This window comes from Dipodomys spectabilis, unplaced genomic scaffold, assembly GCF_019054845.1.
Source record: "Dipodomys spectabilis isolate Male_0828 unplaced genomic scaffold, ASM1905484v1 ptg000611l, whole genome shotgun sequence".
NCBI lineage: Eukaryota > Metazoa > Chordata > Mammalia > Rodentia > Heteromyidae > Dipodomys > Dipodomys spectabilis.
The window spans coordinates 733164-751612 of NW_024871288.1; the positions used below are offsets into that span (position 1 = coordinate 733164).

An 18449-nucleotide genomic window follows, 5' to 3' on the forward strand; every position below is an offset into this window, starting at 1 on the left:
AGCAGGAAAAAGAAATGGAGTGGCTTCTACAGAATCCCCCGGAAAGCAGTTTGGTTTTGAGGGTGTCTCCGCTGGGGTCTGTCACCCGGCAGGGGCAGGCTTCCCCGGTGGCACTGAGTGGCCGCGGGCCCACGCGAGTCCCCGCAGTGACCGCCCGGCCTGGCCCCGGCCACCCTTGGCCTCCTCTCAGACGTGGCTCTCTTACACATCCCCGGTCAGGGGAACGAGGCTCCTCCTCCCCCACCGTTTCTTTTTTTTTTCTCAGGCTGGTCATTTGTATTATCTCAGGTGATCCTCACCTGGCAGGGTTCAGACAGTTGAGCTAAAATATGTATGAAGGAGAAACGATCTGTTTCGTGTGAGCTAAGTGCCTTTCAGCTGTGGCCTCCTAGGCTGTGGGGAGTGATCAGTCACCCCAGCCTCCCCCCGCTGCTTGGCTTAACATTCTTTGGAGCTTAACTAGGAATCTCCTAAAAGGCAGATCCTTGGAAGAGAAAGAATAGAACCGGGCACCAGTGGCTCCTGCTGGTAATCTTAGCTCCTCAAGAGGCCGAGATCTGCCGGGCGCCGATGGCTCTCGCCTGTCATCCAAGCTACTCAGGAGACTGAGATCTGAGGATCTCAGTTCAAAGCCAGCCTGGTCAGGAAAGTCTGTGAGACTCTGATCTCCAATAAACCACTAGAAAACCGGAAGTGGCTCTGTGGCTCAAGTGGTAGAGCTCTCCCCTTGAGCTGAAGAGCTGAGGGACGGCGCCCAGGCCCAGAGTTCAAGCCCCACGACTGACCCAAAAAAACAAACAGAAAAAAGAGGCTGAGATCTGAGGATCACAGCTGGAAGCCACTCCTGGAGAGGAAAGTTTATGGGACTCTTATCTGCAATTAACTAGCAAAGAGCCTGAAGTAGAGGTATGGCTCAAGTGGTAGAGCACCAGCTTTGATGGAGAAAGCCAAGTGAAAATAGGAGGCCTCTAAGTTCAAGTTCCAGCACTGGCACCAAAAAAAAAAAAAAAGAAGAAGGAGAAGGAGGAAGAGGAGGGGGAGGAGGAAGATGAGGAGGAAGAGGAGGAGGAGGAAGGGTAATAGGTTGAAGATGATTAAAGTATTTTATATAAGTTTGTGGGAATACCATGATGAAACCCCTTTGATACATGCTAGCAAATGAAAATAAATAACACGAAAGGCGAAGCCCTGGGCAGTGTGTAAGCTGAAGCCATGTTGAGGCTGTGGCACAGGAAAAAGAAGACTCTCTTTCAAGATGGGCGGGGACCCTAGATTGGTCTGTTGATCAGGTCCACCCACTCACAGTGAGGCAGGGATGCTTTGCCCTCATTCCGTGTTAGGAACACTCATGGCGGTGGAAGGCCCTGGACATATCCAGGCATCCCTTCACATCGGTGGACCCCCAGACCCCTTCCACAAGATGGCATAGTACTTACATGCTCCCACACACTCTGAACCACCCGTCCATTACACACAGTGCCCCCGACAGTGCAAGTGCTGGGTAGATAATTACTGTGTTGTGTTGGGAATCACTGCAAGATAAAGAAGCTGCCATGTTCAGTACAGAGATAATTTATTTGAGTGTTTCTGATGTTTAGTTTGATCTTTGGTGAAAATAGTACCCGTGAGAGAGAGTTGACCATGGGTATATATGTGTGTGTGTATATATGTATATATATCATATATGTTAGTAATATGTACAATGATATATATATATATATATATGTATCTGTATCTGTATACATATATACGGTAGGCACATCTTTCCCATAAACACTCATAGGGACAAAATTCTTTTCATGTTACAGAAAACCTAGAACTGATATCTTTGTACCAGCTATTGGGAGACAATAATTTTATGCCATCTAGTACTTTGTTACTAGGATATTTTAATGAGTGAGGTAAATGGAAAAAGATAATTTTGTTTATGTTGATCAGTCATGGAATTTATTTATTTCATTGTGGGGCTTGAACTCAGGGCCCAGGTATATCTTTGAGCTCTTTTACTCAAGGCTAGAGCTCTACCACTTTGAGCCACAGAGCCACTTCCTGTTTTCTGGTGGCTAATTGGAGTTAAGAGTCTCATAAGACTTTCCTGTCCAAGCTGGATTTGAACCACAGTCTTCAGATTTCAGTATCCTGAGTAGCTAGGATTGTAGGCGTGAGCCAGAGTTTCTATTTATTTTAATGTATTCATGTTCCTACCAGTCTCTAGTCTTTTTAAAACTAAAAACTTAAAAAATAACTTTAAAAACTTAAAAAATAAGTTTCTTTTATTGTGAAAATACTGTACAGAAGGGTTACAGTTATATGAGCAAGGTAATGAGTGCATTTCTTAGCATTTTTTTTTGTTTTTTGTTTTTTTTTTTTTGCCAGTCCTGGCTCTTGAATTCAGGGCCTGGGCACTGTTTCTAAGCTTCTTTCCTTTTTTTTTTTTTTTTTTTTTGGGTCCGGTCGTGGGGCCTGAACTCTGGGCCTAGGCACTGTTCCTCAGCTCTTCAGCTCAAGGCGAGCGCTCTACCACTTGAGCCACAGCGCCACTTCCGGCTTTTTTCTTTTTGCTTATGTGGTGCTGAGGAATCGAGCCCAGGGCCTCATGCATGCAAGGCAAGCGCTCTACCACTGAGCCACCTTCCCAGCCCCCCCCACCTTTTTTTTTTTTTTTAATTTGATGTCTACTTTTTTTCCAAGGCAGAGTAAAAGTCCTCAGAAACGAAGAATTTTCTTTCTCTGCTTGGTCTTGTAGGGCAAGGGGCTGTTTAAAGCCTTATTTTGCATAATGAGTTTCCCTTTCAAGATGTACTTTTACATTTTGTAGTAATTAGGCAGCATTATTCTACTTGCTGGGAGTTTCAACTATTCTAATGCAGATATCTGCATTTAGAGGTTTCCTGTTTAAAATGGTAATCTCCTCCCCACACTTGAGGTGACTGTGGAGTTGGTGGTGAACCAGTGGAAGTTGGGAGGCCCAGAAGAAGGCTTTGCCTTCCATCCGGCTGTGGGTTGAAGTCTTTAGGGAATATGCCATTCTCCAGACTTGCTCCAGCCTTTCCTTGACTTCAAAGAGAATGTGACGCGGGGAATTAAAGAGACTGGTCTTTGGCTCCAGCCTTTCCCGGTCAGACGCACCGCTGGAGCTCCCAAAGACTTCCATGTTTCAGAACAGCACACTCAAGTAGAAAACAGCCCCCAGGGTTTTCCCCCTGACCCTGGTGCCATGCTCTGCAGGAGAGAGCACCGGAGAACACAGTGGGAAGCGTGTGCTTGCTCTTAACCTTTGTGAAAAGAGCAGAATCTGCGGATACTCCAGTAGTCTAAGGTAGCCGTAACACTGGGAAATCTGGTGCTAAATTTCCTCCCTTCCACCCAGTGCTTAGGTTACAATGCGTATTTTTAAAACAAGTGTTAACTTACCTTTCAGTGTTTTAAAATGATCTTTAAGTAGTTGTACCAAGGGGCTTCATTCAACAGGCCGGTTGATGAGAGCAGTGGGCCTTGATCAGTATCACCACTTCCCTCCTCCCAACCCCGCCACCCAGGCCCTCAGTTACTTGGTTCCCTTTCCACAGGTGCAGCCTGACTTTTATGGCGGTGTTCTCTCTCCATTCATATTTCCCCTCTCCCCTTGACCCCCCTCCTGGCCGCCGGTGCTCCGGCTCCCTGGAATTCACTTTGCTTAGCTCTAGGTCAGTTGTTCAAAGGAGTCATATGGTCGCAGCCCCGCCCTGCGAATACCACGCTGTAGACCATATGTTTATGCATCTACGCAGACGACCCCGTGTGGGTTTTCACATATGCTCGTGATTTAGATCTAACTTCCACATTCTGACAAGTTTCAGACAGCACACTTTTGAAAGATTCAGCTTGCATTCAAGTAAAAAAATGGAGGATTTTTTTTTTTTTTTGGTGGTTGTTTGGATTTGGACTCAGTACCTTGTGCTCTTGCTTGGCTTTCTTGCTCCTAGCTGGTGCTTTACCACTTGAGCCATGCCCACAGCCCTGTCTTTTGCAGGTCTAGAGATAAGAATCTCACAAGCTTTTCCATAGACTGGCTTTGAGTTGTGATCCTCTGATTCTCACCCTCAAGAGTAGCTAGGATTATAGGTTCGAGCCTTCAGCACCCAGCTGGGAGAGTGATTTCCATGGTGTCGATCTCCAGGCTAAGTGGGCTAGGAAGACGACCAGTTGGACCATACAATTGAAGCCAGGGAAAAGTGGGCCAATTCCTAAGAGTTAAAAATAGTTTAATGCAGAATCTCCAGGATCCAGAGAAACCTGTTCATGTTTATTCATGCTCTGGAAAACGGCATCACTGGCCAAGAAGCAATATGTTCTGATTTTCCTCTAAACCCAGTTTCCTCAAATCTATTTAAGGGCTTAGGTGAACTCAACAAGGATCTAATAAAGCCAGGTAATTGAAGGACGTGGAGCCAATAGGATTCACGGGAGATGGTGTGGGAGATAAACTGCAGCAGGCGACGGCATGGACAATATTTTAAACTAATTGTGTACTTTGATGTAAATTAACTTTGCCGGAAGAGAAATGGACAGCTTTTTTGAGAGTGTGATAAGCATGCCGAGTGCCCCCAGCAAAGAAACCAGATAATAATTGAGAGGCGGGAAACGCCAGCCGACGGCGTGGGTTGCGTGCGGGGCTGGCAGCCGTCCAGTGGTACAGACAGCGGCCGTCTGGGCAGTGGTGGGGGCTGGGGGAGGGCAGGGGGGGCAGGCAGCTCAGCGCACAGCGGCTGTTTGCAGCGAAATGGAAGTGGAGGAAGCCGGGTACCTGCGGCCTAGGCCTGTCATCCCAGCTACTCAGGAGACCGAGATCTCAGGGTCATGGTTCAAAGCCAGCCTGGGCAGGAAAGGCTGTGAGACTCTTATCAACAATTACCCATCGAAATGCCAGAGGTAGAGTTGGGGCTCAAAGAGAATGCGGTCTTGAGTTCAAACCCCAGTACCAATACACACACACACACACACACATACATACACCCAAAGAGGGAGGAGATTAGAACTATGAAGTGAGTGGCTTAGACTCTTGCCATTTCAAAGCCACGGAAGACTTCCCTCACGGAAGCAAAAGTTGCTGCCAGCTGCATGCAAGAGAGACACGGTTACACATGGCCCAAGTTGGCCAGCGTTTGCTTTTCCATCCTTCCACGACTGGAAGACATGGCGTTCAGCTCCATATGCATCTACGGATGATTCCAACATTTGAATGGTCCTCCGTGTTCAGGTTTTGTGTGAGCGCCGGAAAACTGAAGCTGTGCCTGGGGAGATATGAGAAAGGTTGACAGCTGGATTATCAGTGTTACAGACACAAAGGCTTCATCTTAAGCGAGAGTGGCCTGGTACCACTCTCTACACAGGTCTAATTGATAGCAATTCCACTTGCACTGTAGAAAGTGTCTGGGCATCTATGTCAAACCGTGATGAGCAATGCTGCTTCCGTGTTGAGGTGAAATGGTTACTCTCCTCGGTGTTTAATCCATACAGCTTGAAAGAGAGGAATGTGACAAATACATCCATCTTTTGGATTGCATGCTTATGCCTGCTTGGGGAAAGAATTCTAAGCCGTGTTTGCCTGTGTCTTTGGGGCGTGGCGGGAAAGGCAAGCGTGTGGGCAGTTCTCTGAGAAGCCTTCTGAAACCTGACTTGTGTTTTCTATTTTTGCTTTCGTAGGATGATTATTTCAGGAACTGGAATCCCAACAAGCCCTTTGACCAAGGTAACGGATGCCACCTTTCTTGCTGTCTGGTCTGTGGGAAATGCGGTCTTGCTTTTCTTTCCTGACATGTTGAGCGAAGGCCAGCTAGCTCTCTTATTTGCTTGACTGTGGGGACGCAATTGATTGGGATGGTAGAAATTATTTTCTCAAGTTGGTTTATTTGTCTAGGACAAATTGAAGCCGTTTTTCTTTAAAAATTGAATTGACTGATACAATTACTGATTGCCTTATTTTTTTTGGTTTTGATAGCGAAATGGTTATCAGACTTACCTAAAGAATCGTGGGCTGGATCCACTGCTTTTATTCCTGGAATCTACTGTGCCTAGAGTTACCATAAAAATGAAGCTTCCTTTGTTTTAAAAAAAAAAAAAAAAAGGCTAATCCTGGGAGATGTTTTTCAAGGTCACTGAGATTTCCTGTGCTAAATGACTTATTCATGGTTTCTGAAGCTTGCTTGCAGGTTGGCTTGCGGGTGGTGTGGGTCTCAGTCTGGTCCTGGGAGGGCTCTGTCCATCCACATCAGCATGCAGAGGACCAGATTCATGAGACAAGTCACTCATCGTGGCCTTATGTGTGTGTGAGATTTAAGACTCAGGGAGAACCACAGTGAACCAAGCTCTCGTCTCATTGTTCCCTGTGGAGCCATCTTAGCCCGGCCCCATGTATACCTGGGACCCCAGTATGTACCAAAGCTCCTTCTTAAAACCCAGAGGAAGACTATTACACAGCATGTCTAGGAGGGTTTGCGCTTCTGGGAATGCGTGCAGCTTGTGGCTATGGTGATCGGCTTGAAAGGAGGCACTGGAAATGGGGGAAGACGCCCTTTCTAGGTGCCCCTTCTTTTGCCAGCTGTCCTTATCTTGAGGTTTGTCTCAGAGACCTGTGCCTGGATTCACAAACACTCTTTCTATCCACTATCTGTAACCCGCGTGGCCAGAGCGGGCCTTGCAAGCCACTTTGAACAGACCCACCTGCCAGGCTGATAGTGAAATTTTTACCTCCAAGCTTATCATTTGCCTGGAAGTTGTGTCATGCTTTACTTATTCATGCCTGCCTGCCTCCTCCTATCTGTTCATTCATGGATATTCATTGAGCTCTCACTGTTTGCTCAGCCCAAGCCAGCTAGCTACTGGAAGAGTGCAGAATTGTTGGCATGCCTGCCCTAGCGCAGGTCAGGGTGAGGAGCAGGAGCAGGGAGAGAAACTGGCTACAGGATAGGCTGATCAATCTGATGTAGAGCTGTGCAGAGAATTGTGACTGGATAGGTGGTGTGTGTGTGTGTGTGCGTGTGTGTGTGTGTGCACGTGTGTGTGTGCGTGTGTGTGTGCACGTGTGTGTGCGTGTGTGCGCGCGTGCGCGCGCGTGCGCGTGTGTGTGCACGCGCGCGTGTGTGCGCGCGCGTGTGCATGTGTGTGTGTGCGTGTGTGCGTGTGTGTGTGCGCGTGCGTGTGTGCACGTGTGTGTGCGTGTGTGTGCACGTGTGTGCGTGCGTGTGTGCGCGTGTGTGTGCGCGCGTGTGTGTGCGCGCGTGTGTGTGTGCGCGTGGGTGCGTGCGCGCGCGCGTGTGTGTGTGCGTGTGCGTGCGCGTGCGTGCGTGCGTGCGTGTGTGCGTGTGTGCGTGTGTGTGCGTGCGCGTGCGTGCGTGCGTGCGTGCGTGCGTGCGTGCGTGTGTGTGTGTGTGTGTGTGTGTGTGTACCAGAGAGAGACAGAAACAGAGATGTAGACAGAGACAGACAGAGAAAGGAGGAATATACAAGAGAGATTTCCTCTGTCTGGGCTGTAGATGTCTCAGTCCCTCAGGGTTTGACTCCTTTAAAACTCTGAAGCATTGTAGTAACTCAACACAAAACCAGAATTTAGGAGTTTTCCGTGAAACATGGCCAGTTTCTTCCTTCCTTTCCTTCCTTCCTTCCTTCCTTCCTTCCTTCCTTCCTTCCTTCCTTCCTTCCTTCCTTCTTTCTCTCTTTCTCTCTCTCTTTCTTTCTTTCTCTCTCAATCTCTTTCTTTCTCTCTCTCTTTCTTTCTTTCTCTCTCTCTCTTTCTTTCTTTCTTTCTTTCTTTCTTTCTTTCTTTCTTTCTTTCTTTCTTTCTTTCTCTCTCTCTCTCTCTCTCTCTCTCTCTCTCTCTCTCTCTCTCTCTTTCTTTCTTTCTTTCTTTCTTTCTTGCCAGTAGGACAATTTGAACTCCGAGTCGTATGCTTGCTAGGCACATGTCCTACCTCCCGAGCCACGCTCAGACCCCTTTCTGCTTCCTCTTCTCCACGCCCCAGTGGGGTCTGGCTTTTTGCCCAGGCCAGCCTGGGCTGGGACCTCCTATGAATACATTATGCGTAATAGCAGAGTTAACAGGCACGCGCTGTTGAGCCCAGCTTTTTGCTGCTTGAAAGGGGGGAGGGGGGGAAGGGGTGTCTCACAAACTTTTTACCCATGGTGTCCCAGAACCACGATCCTCCCAAACTGTCTATGCTGAGTAGGTAGAAATATGGCACAAGCTCCTGTACTTGGCTTAACCAAATGTTTTTGAGAGATAAACCTTCATTTATGAAGAGTACTCATCCATGCAGAACAGCAAATTCCCTGTCTAGACCTGCTGAATGAGCCCCTCTGCGCACCTCTCCCGAGCAGGCCCTTACTTGGGAAAGCAACTTGACTAAGAATTACCCAGAACTGATGAGTTTTGTTTTCTTAGGTAAGAGCCGGAAATGGGGTCAAGTCAGTAATGGGCTCACAGTTACTCTTTTTTAAGACTTTCAAACAAATACGAAAACTCTTCTTTACTTGTGCTACTAATGTACTTTGGAGATGACAGGCCCGGACTGGCTGTCCATTCCTGACTGGAGTGTAGCAGATTGCTCCCCTCGGTTTGGTTAGACAGAAACTGAGTGTTGAAAAGCACCTGTGATTTAATTCAGGTAGGGGTTTTCTCTCTGGAGAGTGGCAGCTGGCATACTGAGGAGACCTCGCCTTTGCAAAGCACATCGTAAGAAATGATGGGCGGGGCGCCAGGGGCTCATGCCTGTCATCCTGGCTACTCAGGAGGCTGAGATCTGAGGACCACGGTTCAGAGCCAGCCAGGGCAGGAAAGTCCATAAGAAACTTATCTCCAATAAACCACTAGAAAACTGGAAGTGGCGCTGTGGCTCAAGCAGTAGGGCGCTCGCCTTGAGCTGAAGAGCTGAGGGAGGGCGCCCAGGCCCAGAGTTCAAGCCCCGCGACCGACAAAAAACAAAAACAAAAGAAATGATAGGGTACAATTATCAGCACATTAAGAGTTTCAGTGAGGCATCTGGGCTCGTTTCAGGGTGTGGGGGCTTCCAGATGGCTGCGGGCTTGAGCAGCAGGGCAGAAGAGGGGAAGGAAGGCCCAGCCTGGGCACTCTGGCTTAGCGCTGTCACAGAGGCGATCTGGGGCGCATGGAGGGGTGTTCCACACCTGCTGCAGGCTTGCTCTTTGTGTTCTTGGCACTGGGGAGCCATGCGAGGTTTCTGAGCAGGCGAGTGACATGAAAATGGTGTTTACTTTTAGACGATCTGGTTGGGTAACTCAATAGGTGTGACCAGGGATGTCAGACACACTTCTGTAGGATGCTGGGGTCACTTCCGCATCCCATCATCCACCATGTTGGAGTCCAGGGCTGTGGCGGTAACGGGTGGCCAGGGGCGTGGCTCGAGCACTGATCAACCTAACTCTTCCCTGGAGCAGCCTCAGGCCCCGCGAACGCTTCTTCTCAAGGAGAGCTCTGGTCCTGCACACATTATGAGACACGGCAGGTCCTCCGGCCATCTGGAGACTCATAATGCTCATTAAAGCTCCGGGACACGCTTAACTGTGAAAGCACTTTCAACCTGTCCATTTCTAGCTTCACCTTTGAGCTCCTGTTGTTTCTGTTTCTGGTCGTGCTAGGGTTTGAACTCAGTGCTTCACACTTGCTAGGCAGGAGCTCGGTCCTTGACCCACATCTTGGCTTTTTGTTTTGAACTGTTCTTTTGAGAGAGGGTCTTGTTATTTTTTTCCCCTGGCCAGTCTCAACTGTAATCTTCCCTATGTTTCCCACCGTAGCTAGGGGGCAGACCTGTTACTACCATACCTGGTTTTCAGTGTTGAGATGAGGTCTCCTGAACTTTCCTCCCGGGGCTGGCCTGGAACCGTGATCCTCCTCCCTCTCCCAGATTCCCACATAGCTGGGATGGCAAGCATGAGCAACGGCGCTCAGCTGCTGAGTGAGATGGGACCTCCCACACGTTTCACCTGGGCTGGTTGTGAATAGTTATGCTCCCAGGCTCTGCCTCCTGAGAAGCTGGGACGATTAGCATGAGCCGCCGGTGCCTAGCTGGGACATGGGTGCTGATTTCGCACCTTAATCTGGGTACCGAGAAGAGGTAGTGTAGTACGTGACAGGTGTAGCCTTGGGCTCTGGAGTGTGATTCCCAGGCTTTAGAGCTTGATGATCAGTCACTGTGTGGCTTTGGACAGTCATCTCAACTTCTCTGATCTCAAGCCTTCCCATGGGGAAACTCAATGCTGATCGTACTTTGAACACAAAGCACTGAGGAGATGCAATGGATTCCTCCTCCTCAGGGCTGGTGGCACGCTCTCCGGGAGTGTTGGCTTGGCCAGTAGCCCATGTCTTCCATGCCTTCTCTGCCTCTCACTTTTAGCTGCCTCTCTCCCTGGCTTCCCTCCCTCCCCACTCAGGTGTTCTTTCCCCTCCTTTCCCATGTGCGGACCCCCCAGAGCTGAGGCACGCTCCCCTGGCAGTTCATGGGAAGGACTGCGTCCCAGGTCCCTTCGGCTAGAGCTGAAGAGGTCCAGGCTCTTAGTGCCTTCATTTATTCCTTCATTCCACGAGAAGCTCCAGGTGTGTGGTGTGGACAGTGGACCACACCGAGGAAAGCGCCTCGTGGCGTACCCCCATTGCTAGCACCTCCACTGGTCCCCCAGGTACGGCGTGGGGGGGCTGGGCGGGTGGGGTTGAGGAGGGAGCTGGGGCCTGGGCTGCCTTGCATTTGAGCAGGTGGCTTCGCTCTAGTGGAGCAGCTGGGGTGTGGTTGGGCCACGACTTGGCCTTAGACATTCTGTGCCTTTGATCTGTCCATCTGGATCCGGGGAACCTGCCTGGTGACAGCCCCCACCCCCCATGTTGACAGAGGCGTCCCATTTCCTCTCGCCCTCTGAGGGAGGTGTCTCGGTCAGGACTGTTATCCACAAAGCGCAGAGTGGGAAGGAAGAGATAATTGACTGAACCACAGTGCTGTTGTTAAAAGCTAAAGAGCTTGCTTCGGGGATTCCCAGAACGGGTACCGAACAAGCTACAAAGCTAGTTCTTTTAGGAAAAGACACCTGAAGCTTCCTCCTACCATTTCTGTTGAGGAAGCAGGCCTTTCCCTTGCTGGTTGTCATCCTGGGTGATTGGAAAAGGTAGCTGGCGTATGCCCATGTGCATAATGCCTACCTTACCTTCACGTGGAATCTGGATCCCATGAAGACAGCTCAGTAGCTCAGGATCTCCACTGTAGCCATGCTCCACCAGGGGATCAACTCACTCATTTCTTTGGGTACAAAGTCTTTCTTACCGAGCCAAACCATGTTAGGGAGAAAGGGCCGGTGAGCCTTAGAATGGACGAGAATTGAGACAAAGTAAATGCACGTTGTAGACAAAATGTGCGGCACTGTCGTTAGGCTCGCCGTTCCTCCTTCAAGGAGAACGCTGGTCGTTCTTGTCCAGCAGCAGCTTGTGCTGGCAATCTTCAGAGCAACATAGGGGCACCCAGGAACTGATTCCCAGAAAGAAACAAAGCCTAGAGAGTCATCCCGTGTGCTTCAATGGAAGAAGAAAACCCTTGACCTTTTTGACTCCCAATCTATTATACCAGCATTCCGGCAAGTCCCGATCCTGAGCACAGCCTTGCACTGTGTGTTTGCAACAGTTCTACAACTCAGAAGGAGAAAGTGCTTCCCCTGGCCTGGCTGCCTCTGGACCCTGGGCCCAGAGGATTCCCACTGCGCTGACATTTCACTGCAGTTTTAAAGGAGCATCAGGAGAAGAAATTGCTTTTTTTTTCCTCCAAATTATTCCTTAGGAATGATTTTCCCCCCCTCTAAATGAATGTGAAACGTTACAGGATGAGTTTAATAGAAACCGCGCATGTCTGTAGCCTTCCATCTAGAGGTGGACTTAGACCTCATCTCTCAAGGAGCCTCTGATTTGCATTCATCAGGCCTTGAACAATTTATTTCTTTGTTTCCAAAAGAGCCTTCCCCAAGCCCTAGAGCTGTTGATTTGCAGAGGCAGCTGGCCCGGTGTGTGGGAAGCATGTTGATCATCTTCTCCTGGATCCTTCACGTGGGATGGCTGGCTTGCTCTCCCCCTCTGCCTTTCCGTGTGGTTTCTGGAAGATGCTGTTTTTATTTTTTTAAATCGCTGCTCTGCTAAATCACATGCACTCCGCGCTCGGTGGCCTCCGCTCCACCACCAGCGCGTGTGTGTCTGGATCCCGACAAGTAGTTTCTGTTTGAAAAAGTAGGTGGAGTCTGATTTTTAGAAGTTCAAACTCAATTCTGGCAGAGAAGACAGAAGACAGAATTCAGATATGGTGGTGTCCCTGCCTAAACTCGTCTCTCTGCTTTGAAGCCAGATTGAGTTCAAAGATTCCTCTTTGGCTAGCTTTCCCTGTTGGCTTATTCAAGAGAAATTAAGCAGTAGACGTGTCAGAGTGAAATCCCCTGGTGGTTCCTTCTTGGTCTTCTTTCTCATTTCTATAACGATTATTAATTAACTTTTGCATCCATGTTTAGAAACTGTTATATCTTGTCTGTGTGTCCACAAATTGGTACCCTACGTTTTAAATGCATACATACATACATATGGTTCTGGAGCTTTAATCCTGGCCTCACACCCATTCTGCTTGTTTGCTTGCCCAACTGGCAACTCTACGGCCCTCCTATTTTGCTAATTTCTTGGAGACAGTTTTTCATGGGCTTTGCTGCCCTGGGTGGCTTTGAACCTTAGCTAGGATTACATGTGTGAATATGGGTACCCAACTCTCTATAGTTTTTCCTTGTGGTTGGTTGTTGGCTGTGATGAACCACCATGATGCTCAGATCTCAGCCTCTCTAGCTTAGGTTACAGGCGTGAGCCACGGCGCCCGGCAGCAAGGCGAGTTCTGTCAGCGTGCATTCCTTCCAGCTCGGGCAGTTCTACCAGGTGCAGTGATGTAAGCCCTGTTTCTTCTGCGTGCAGAGGCAAGCACGGGCATCCCGTGTGCTGGCATCGTGCCGGCTCCTCAGAGGACTCTGTGGCCCCTTCCCTAGAGCTCTAGAAGAGGAGCCGTTCAGGGTGGCATCTCCCCTTGGGGAGTTCTGGGGATCACGAGAGTAGTCCAGCTCACCATGTGGTTACGGGCTTTCTGTCGCGGTCTTTAGGGGGCTTTGGGGTATGATCAGTCCACCTTTATTACCATTTTCCCTGCCTCATAAAATGAGGTGTTAGTTTTGTCAAAAGAGGAAAAAAAACCGTATCTGCTATTCCACTTGCTCAGAACAACAACCTTCCCTGAATGAATTATGGAATATTTGTTGAGTTTTAATGAACCAGCTTTGGTTTAGGTAAATTCTCAATAGGGGAGCACATATCAGCTGAATTTTCAAACGGATCAATATTGCAGTTTACATTTTTTGTCTTATTGGAGATTGGGGATCAGAAGGGAGAGGATGGCTTCCAGCACATTGCTGAGAAAGGAGGGCTGTGCTCAGTGGCCCTGCGTGGAAAGTCCTGGCTGGAAGGCGGTGTGTGTGTGTCCAGTGTCTGATGACGACGATGTGGTCTGCCAGGAGGCTGCTGAGCAGTGTCAGGATTTGAACTCCGCTCTCTCCTCGCCCATTTGGTAGCTCTGTGTGCCAGGGCAGGTGCCCGACTTCCCTGAGCTTTCATTCCTTTATCTACTAGATAGAAATTCAGACATTTCCCCCCATTATCCTCTCCCCCTTCCTACTTATCACCCCTACCTTCCCAAGTAGAGCTCCCTCATCTACTTTTACATCTGTTTTTCTTTTTAAATCTTGATTCTGTACATGCCAGAAAACATACAGTATTTCTCTCTTTGAATGTGGCTTAGTTGGGTAAGCACACGTATTTTCAGTTCTGTCTGTTTTCCCACCGATGACGTGATCTTGTTTTTCCCTGTGGATGAATAATATCTCATGGTGTTTATATAATAACACGCTGTCTTTATCCATCCATCTATTATTGATGGACACTAGGGCTAATAGCACCACACTAACCAGGGCAGCTAAAAGTGGCACACAGGAATCTCTGCTGAGGTTCCCTTAGATGTATGCCCCGGAATGCTATACCAGAATCTCAGGAGAGTTATATTTTTCTTAACATACATGTTTATATTATCTTTGTGCGGTGCAGGGGTTTGAACTCAGGGCTCATGCTTGCCAGGCAGGCTCTCTAGCTACCATGCCATAGTTCCAGTCTTAATGTTTTTGAGGAGTCTCCATACTGATGTCCGTAGATTGTGGCACTAGTTTGCATTCCCACCAAGCGTGTATGAAGCTCCTTTTCTCCTACATTTGTTTATTTTCCTGATGATGGACATTCTGACAAATGAACCAGAATATCAGCATAGTTTTTTGAATGTTGAACATTCCTTCACATAGTTATTGGCCCTTTGTAGTTCTTTTAATAAATGTCTCTACAATTCTTTTACCCATTGATGGATTATTTGGATTTTTAGTTATTTGTGTGTTCTAGATATTAATATCCTGCCAGATGATAGCTGGCAATTATTTTCCTCCAGTTTTTAGGCTGTTTATTCTGGTAATTTATCCTTTGTTGTACAGAAGCTTCTTAATTTGATAGAGTCCTACCGACCGCTCCTTGCTCTCATTTCCTGAGCTACCTAAGTTGTATTCAGAAAGGCATTCCCCATACCTATATCTTCAAGAGTTTTCTGTGTTTTCATGGAGTAGTTTTAGGCTTTACATTAAGGCCTTTGATCCATTTTGAATTGATTTTTGTACAAGGTGAGACTTTGGGATCTAGTTTCATCCTCTTACACAAGGATACTCAGTAAGAATTATGAAATTTATTGCCCTCAGGTAGGGTCTGCAAACCGACCCAGACTTACCATAAACAACACGATATGGAACCAAGCCTTGGCCAAAGATCGAACCAACTCTTCCTCATTATAAGCAACACAAGCTTTGGCTGAAGATGGAGGACTGAAATTTCGTTTTGAAGTCTGAAGGATCTTAGCCCTTTTTGATGTGTTGACTTATTCCATCAGAGTATAAATTAATTGATCCATTCATCCCTGGGCCAAGTAGTTTCGGAGCATGTAGGCTGCTCTGGTTGTAGTTTACATAGCAGAGAGAGAACCACAGGAAATGAAATCAGCCAGAGGCAGTGGCCAAGACAAGGATCCAGGAGCAATTTAAGGATGGGTGGACGTTTGGAGGTGGCTTGCAGGTTACGTGCGATAGAGAACAATCCTCTCCAATTTTAGGGTGGCAGATGTGAGATTGGACAAGCCTGTGTCACTCGGGGCTCCTGTAGCAAAATGCCAGAGGCCGGGTTCTAAGTAGCAAGCATGTTCCCGCGGCACGGGAGGCCACGTGTCCCCCGTCTGAGTGCCAGCACGGCTGGCCTCGGAAAAGGGCTTTGTGCCTTCTGGGTTGTATGTAGTAGCTCTCTCCACATGTGTTCACGTGGAAGAAACAGTCAGAGAATTCTCCGGGGTCCCTTTTATAAGGTACCAGTGCTGATTGGGAGGTTCTCACACCTCTCAAAAACTACCTCCTAATACCATCATGCCGGGGCTTGGGATTTCAACATCTGCAGCTCCACTCCGCGTAGACAGGGTGCTGCTTTTAAAGGTGCGCCTGATAGACAGGAAGAAAGTGCAGTACACTGAAATGCAGGCCGATGCGCTCCCCATCCGTGTCTGAAGAGCCCAGATGTGCCCTTTGTGGGGCAGAGGTTCAGTGCCTGGGAGACGGGGCTGAGGCAGCTGGCACTGCTGCTCCTCTGGAGAGAAGACCCGGCCCACTCCAGCTGAGTCCAGTTTTGAGGGCTGTGCTGGGCAGCATCGGGACTTCACATCGCTCAGGAGTAGCAGGAGATGAAGATGCTTTCATGTGCATGTATAGCTGGGCCTGCCTAGCGGTTCCTAACCACCAATCAGGGAAGGAGACATTCAGTTGTACCTTCCAGGGAGGTGAAGACAGGCGGCTGATCAGGAGAAATGCAGACATTCCTGGGACTGAGAGCAGAATGCCCTTGCTCAGGGGCCTCAGAAGAGGCTTGCCAGGACTCCTTTGTTTGTGCCAGTATCTGACAGTGACAGAAGTCTTCCTCTACAATATCTCAGTGTATAACAGCACTGGCCGCCAAGCACAGTTCTTTCAGTTAATCCAGTAATACTGAGTACACAATCTTCAAAAGGTCTGGCCTGATGCACGAATAAAATTGACAGCCTGGAGAAGATGGTTGGCCTGTACCTACATCAGGGAATAGTCTACATTGCTTCCAGTAACTGTTTAGCAGGGAGAACAGAGAGTTCTAGGCTTTTCCTGGCAGAGACAAGGAGTTGGGATGATCTGTGCTGCCAGCTAATGGAAGCAACTGAGTCCACTGACTTCAGCCAAGTGGCAGGAAGTGCCAGGCCCTCCATCCGCGCCCACCCCAGAGCATTCAGCCCCCACAGGTCACCTCTGTGCTCAGAGCAGGCAAGCCGGGCGTGAAGAGCATCCACATTCTCCTGTAAAGACCTTAGAACCCTGGGCCGGTGCAGGGAGCTGTCCAGGGTCCTGCAGAGTCCCTTTGGGTGATACACATGCTCACACACATTCACCCATTTTTTTTTCAAATGTGTATAGACTAAATCTGCACTTTTTATTTATTTTATTTAAAGATATTACTAAGTTTGTAGCACATAAAATATAAAAAAAGAAAATATGAAATTTATAAATTAGAAAACGTGTAAAATTCTCAGCCACCATCTGAATTGGTGGCCCTTTGCAGAGGTGAAGTGGGTGTGTGCAGATCTCAGTCTCGGTCTAATAAAAAGAGATCCTCATGGCAGAAGAGCTAAACATTTTGCGAAAGTTCAGAGAAATAGGAATGTTATCGTAGAGCTTTTTTTTCCATGGAAGTGTTATGAAATCATAAAAAAAAAACTCAGCAGACACACACTGAATACTTAATTTTAAGCCACATCTCTGATCTAGTTAAGATACATTATTTATTAAGAAAACTCTCCCCTTGGGGAAAATATAATTTTTGGATACAAGCCATATACACGTTGGCAGGCATATGCTAATATTTAAGGCTTTTTCCCCCACTCTTAGTGAGGTTGCTCCTCTGTTGTTTTTTATGTGTTTAGTCAGGAAGAGAAATTCCCGGCTTGTGATGGTAAAGTCTGGTTAGGGACGCAGGTTCGTCATTCGGCTTTCATAGCAGGGCCCAGACTTCTTCCTCCTGAACTGCCTTCTAGGGCAGGTTTTCCAGGAAGGGGTGGGAAGAATACTGAAGGGGCTGGGCAGGCATGCAGGGCATCCAGTTTCCAGCAGCTCTGCTTGGTTCTTCTCCTGATGCTTCCCAGAGTAGCTCAGAAGCCAGGGAGGCTTTGGTTCTACCCAAGTACAGCTTCTGAGCTCCAGGGCTGTCCCTGAGGCGGGGGGGTGGGGAGGAGAGGGCGTGAAGGCTGGGTTAGCTCTTTGTGTGTGTGTGGGGTGGCGCACGGGTCATATCGGGCGGCCCCCTGGGTGTAGTGAGCACCGTTCTGACTTGGGGTCTGTGTTGTCCTGTGAGACAGTGGGTCCAGGGACAGGTGCTGAATTGCTTTACTCAGTGAGTGATTCCTCATGGAATTCCTCCAGGCAGCCCACCTCGCTTGCGCACCTGCAATGCATCTTTGCAAGACTAAGAAGTGAATGGGTACAGATATACACAAAGCTGCCCAGTCCCAGCTATGGGGGGAAAGGGACCGAGGGATCTTGAGTTCAGCGTCAGCCTGGGGAAAATTAGCAAGACCTTATTACTCAAGAAAAGAAAAAACAGAAGGGCTAGGGCATAGATGGGAGGCCCTGGGTTCAATCCCCAGTATTACCAAGAAATGCCCCATTCATTGCCGCCAGGAAAGAAAGGTAGCCGGATCAATATATATGCAGCGAGGAAAGGTAGCCTGCAGTCTGTTTAGAGCGTCAGATTATGGGTGTGGAGCTGCCCAGTCCCTCCAAGAATGCGGGGAGTAGCCAACCCTGGCACCACCATTTGTCTTGTTAGATCTGCAGGCACCAACATCATTTTCCAAATACAGTGCAATCTCTGAGGTGTTAGGTTCCTGTGGAGAGATTGGCATCTTCAATCAAGAAGGAGACACTTCTTTTTTGCAGTATATCCTGGACTCCAGGAAATGGGGAAAGTAAGGATTGAGCAGGAAGTCAGCACCTCTACACAGCACCTGCAGCGGACCTGGAGAGAGGACATCACCCGGTCTGTGTCCTCCAGGAAAGCTCTGGTCCTGCCGGTCAGTGCACGCAGCCAATCCCAAAGGGTAGAGTCTCCTGCCGGTCAGTGCACGCAGCCAATCCCAAAGGGTAGAGTCTCCTGCGTGGAGCATATGCCCCGCCCCACAGGGCACAGCGGTGCTCTTACACAACCATGTCATGTGGCTTCCTTCTTGGAGAAACCTAAAGTGCATGTCAGATGC

The 18449-nt window shown here is 48.6% G+C and overlaps 1 protein-coding gene across 3 annotated transcripts in view; it reads left to right on the forward strand.

The window, feature by feature from the left end:
* Spock1 (SPARC (osteonectin), cwcv and kazal like domains proteoglycan 1) overlaps positions 1 to 18449 on the forward strand; it is a 356333-nt gene that overhangs the window by 146955 nt on the left and 190929 nt on the right. For all 3 annotated transcript variants that reach the window (XM_042671324.1, XM_042671323.1, XM_042671322.1), the window contains one exon: positions 5686 to 5731. In XM_042671324.1, the coding sequence (XP_042527258.1) occupies positions 5686 to 5731 (46 nt within the window). The remainder of the gene's footprint in view (positions 1 to 5685; positions 5732 to 18449) is intronic.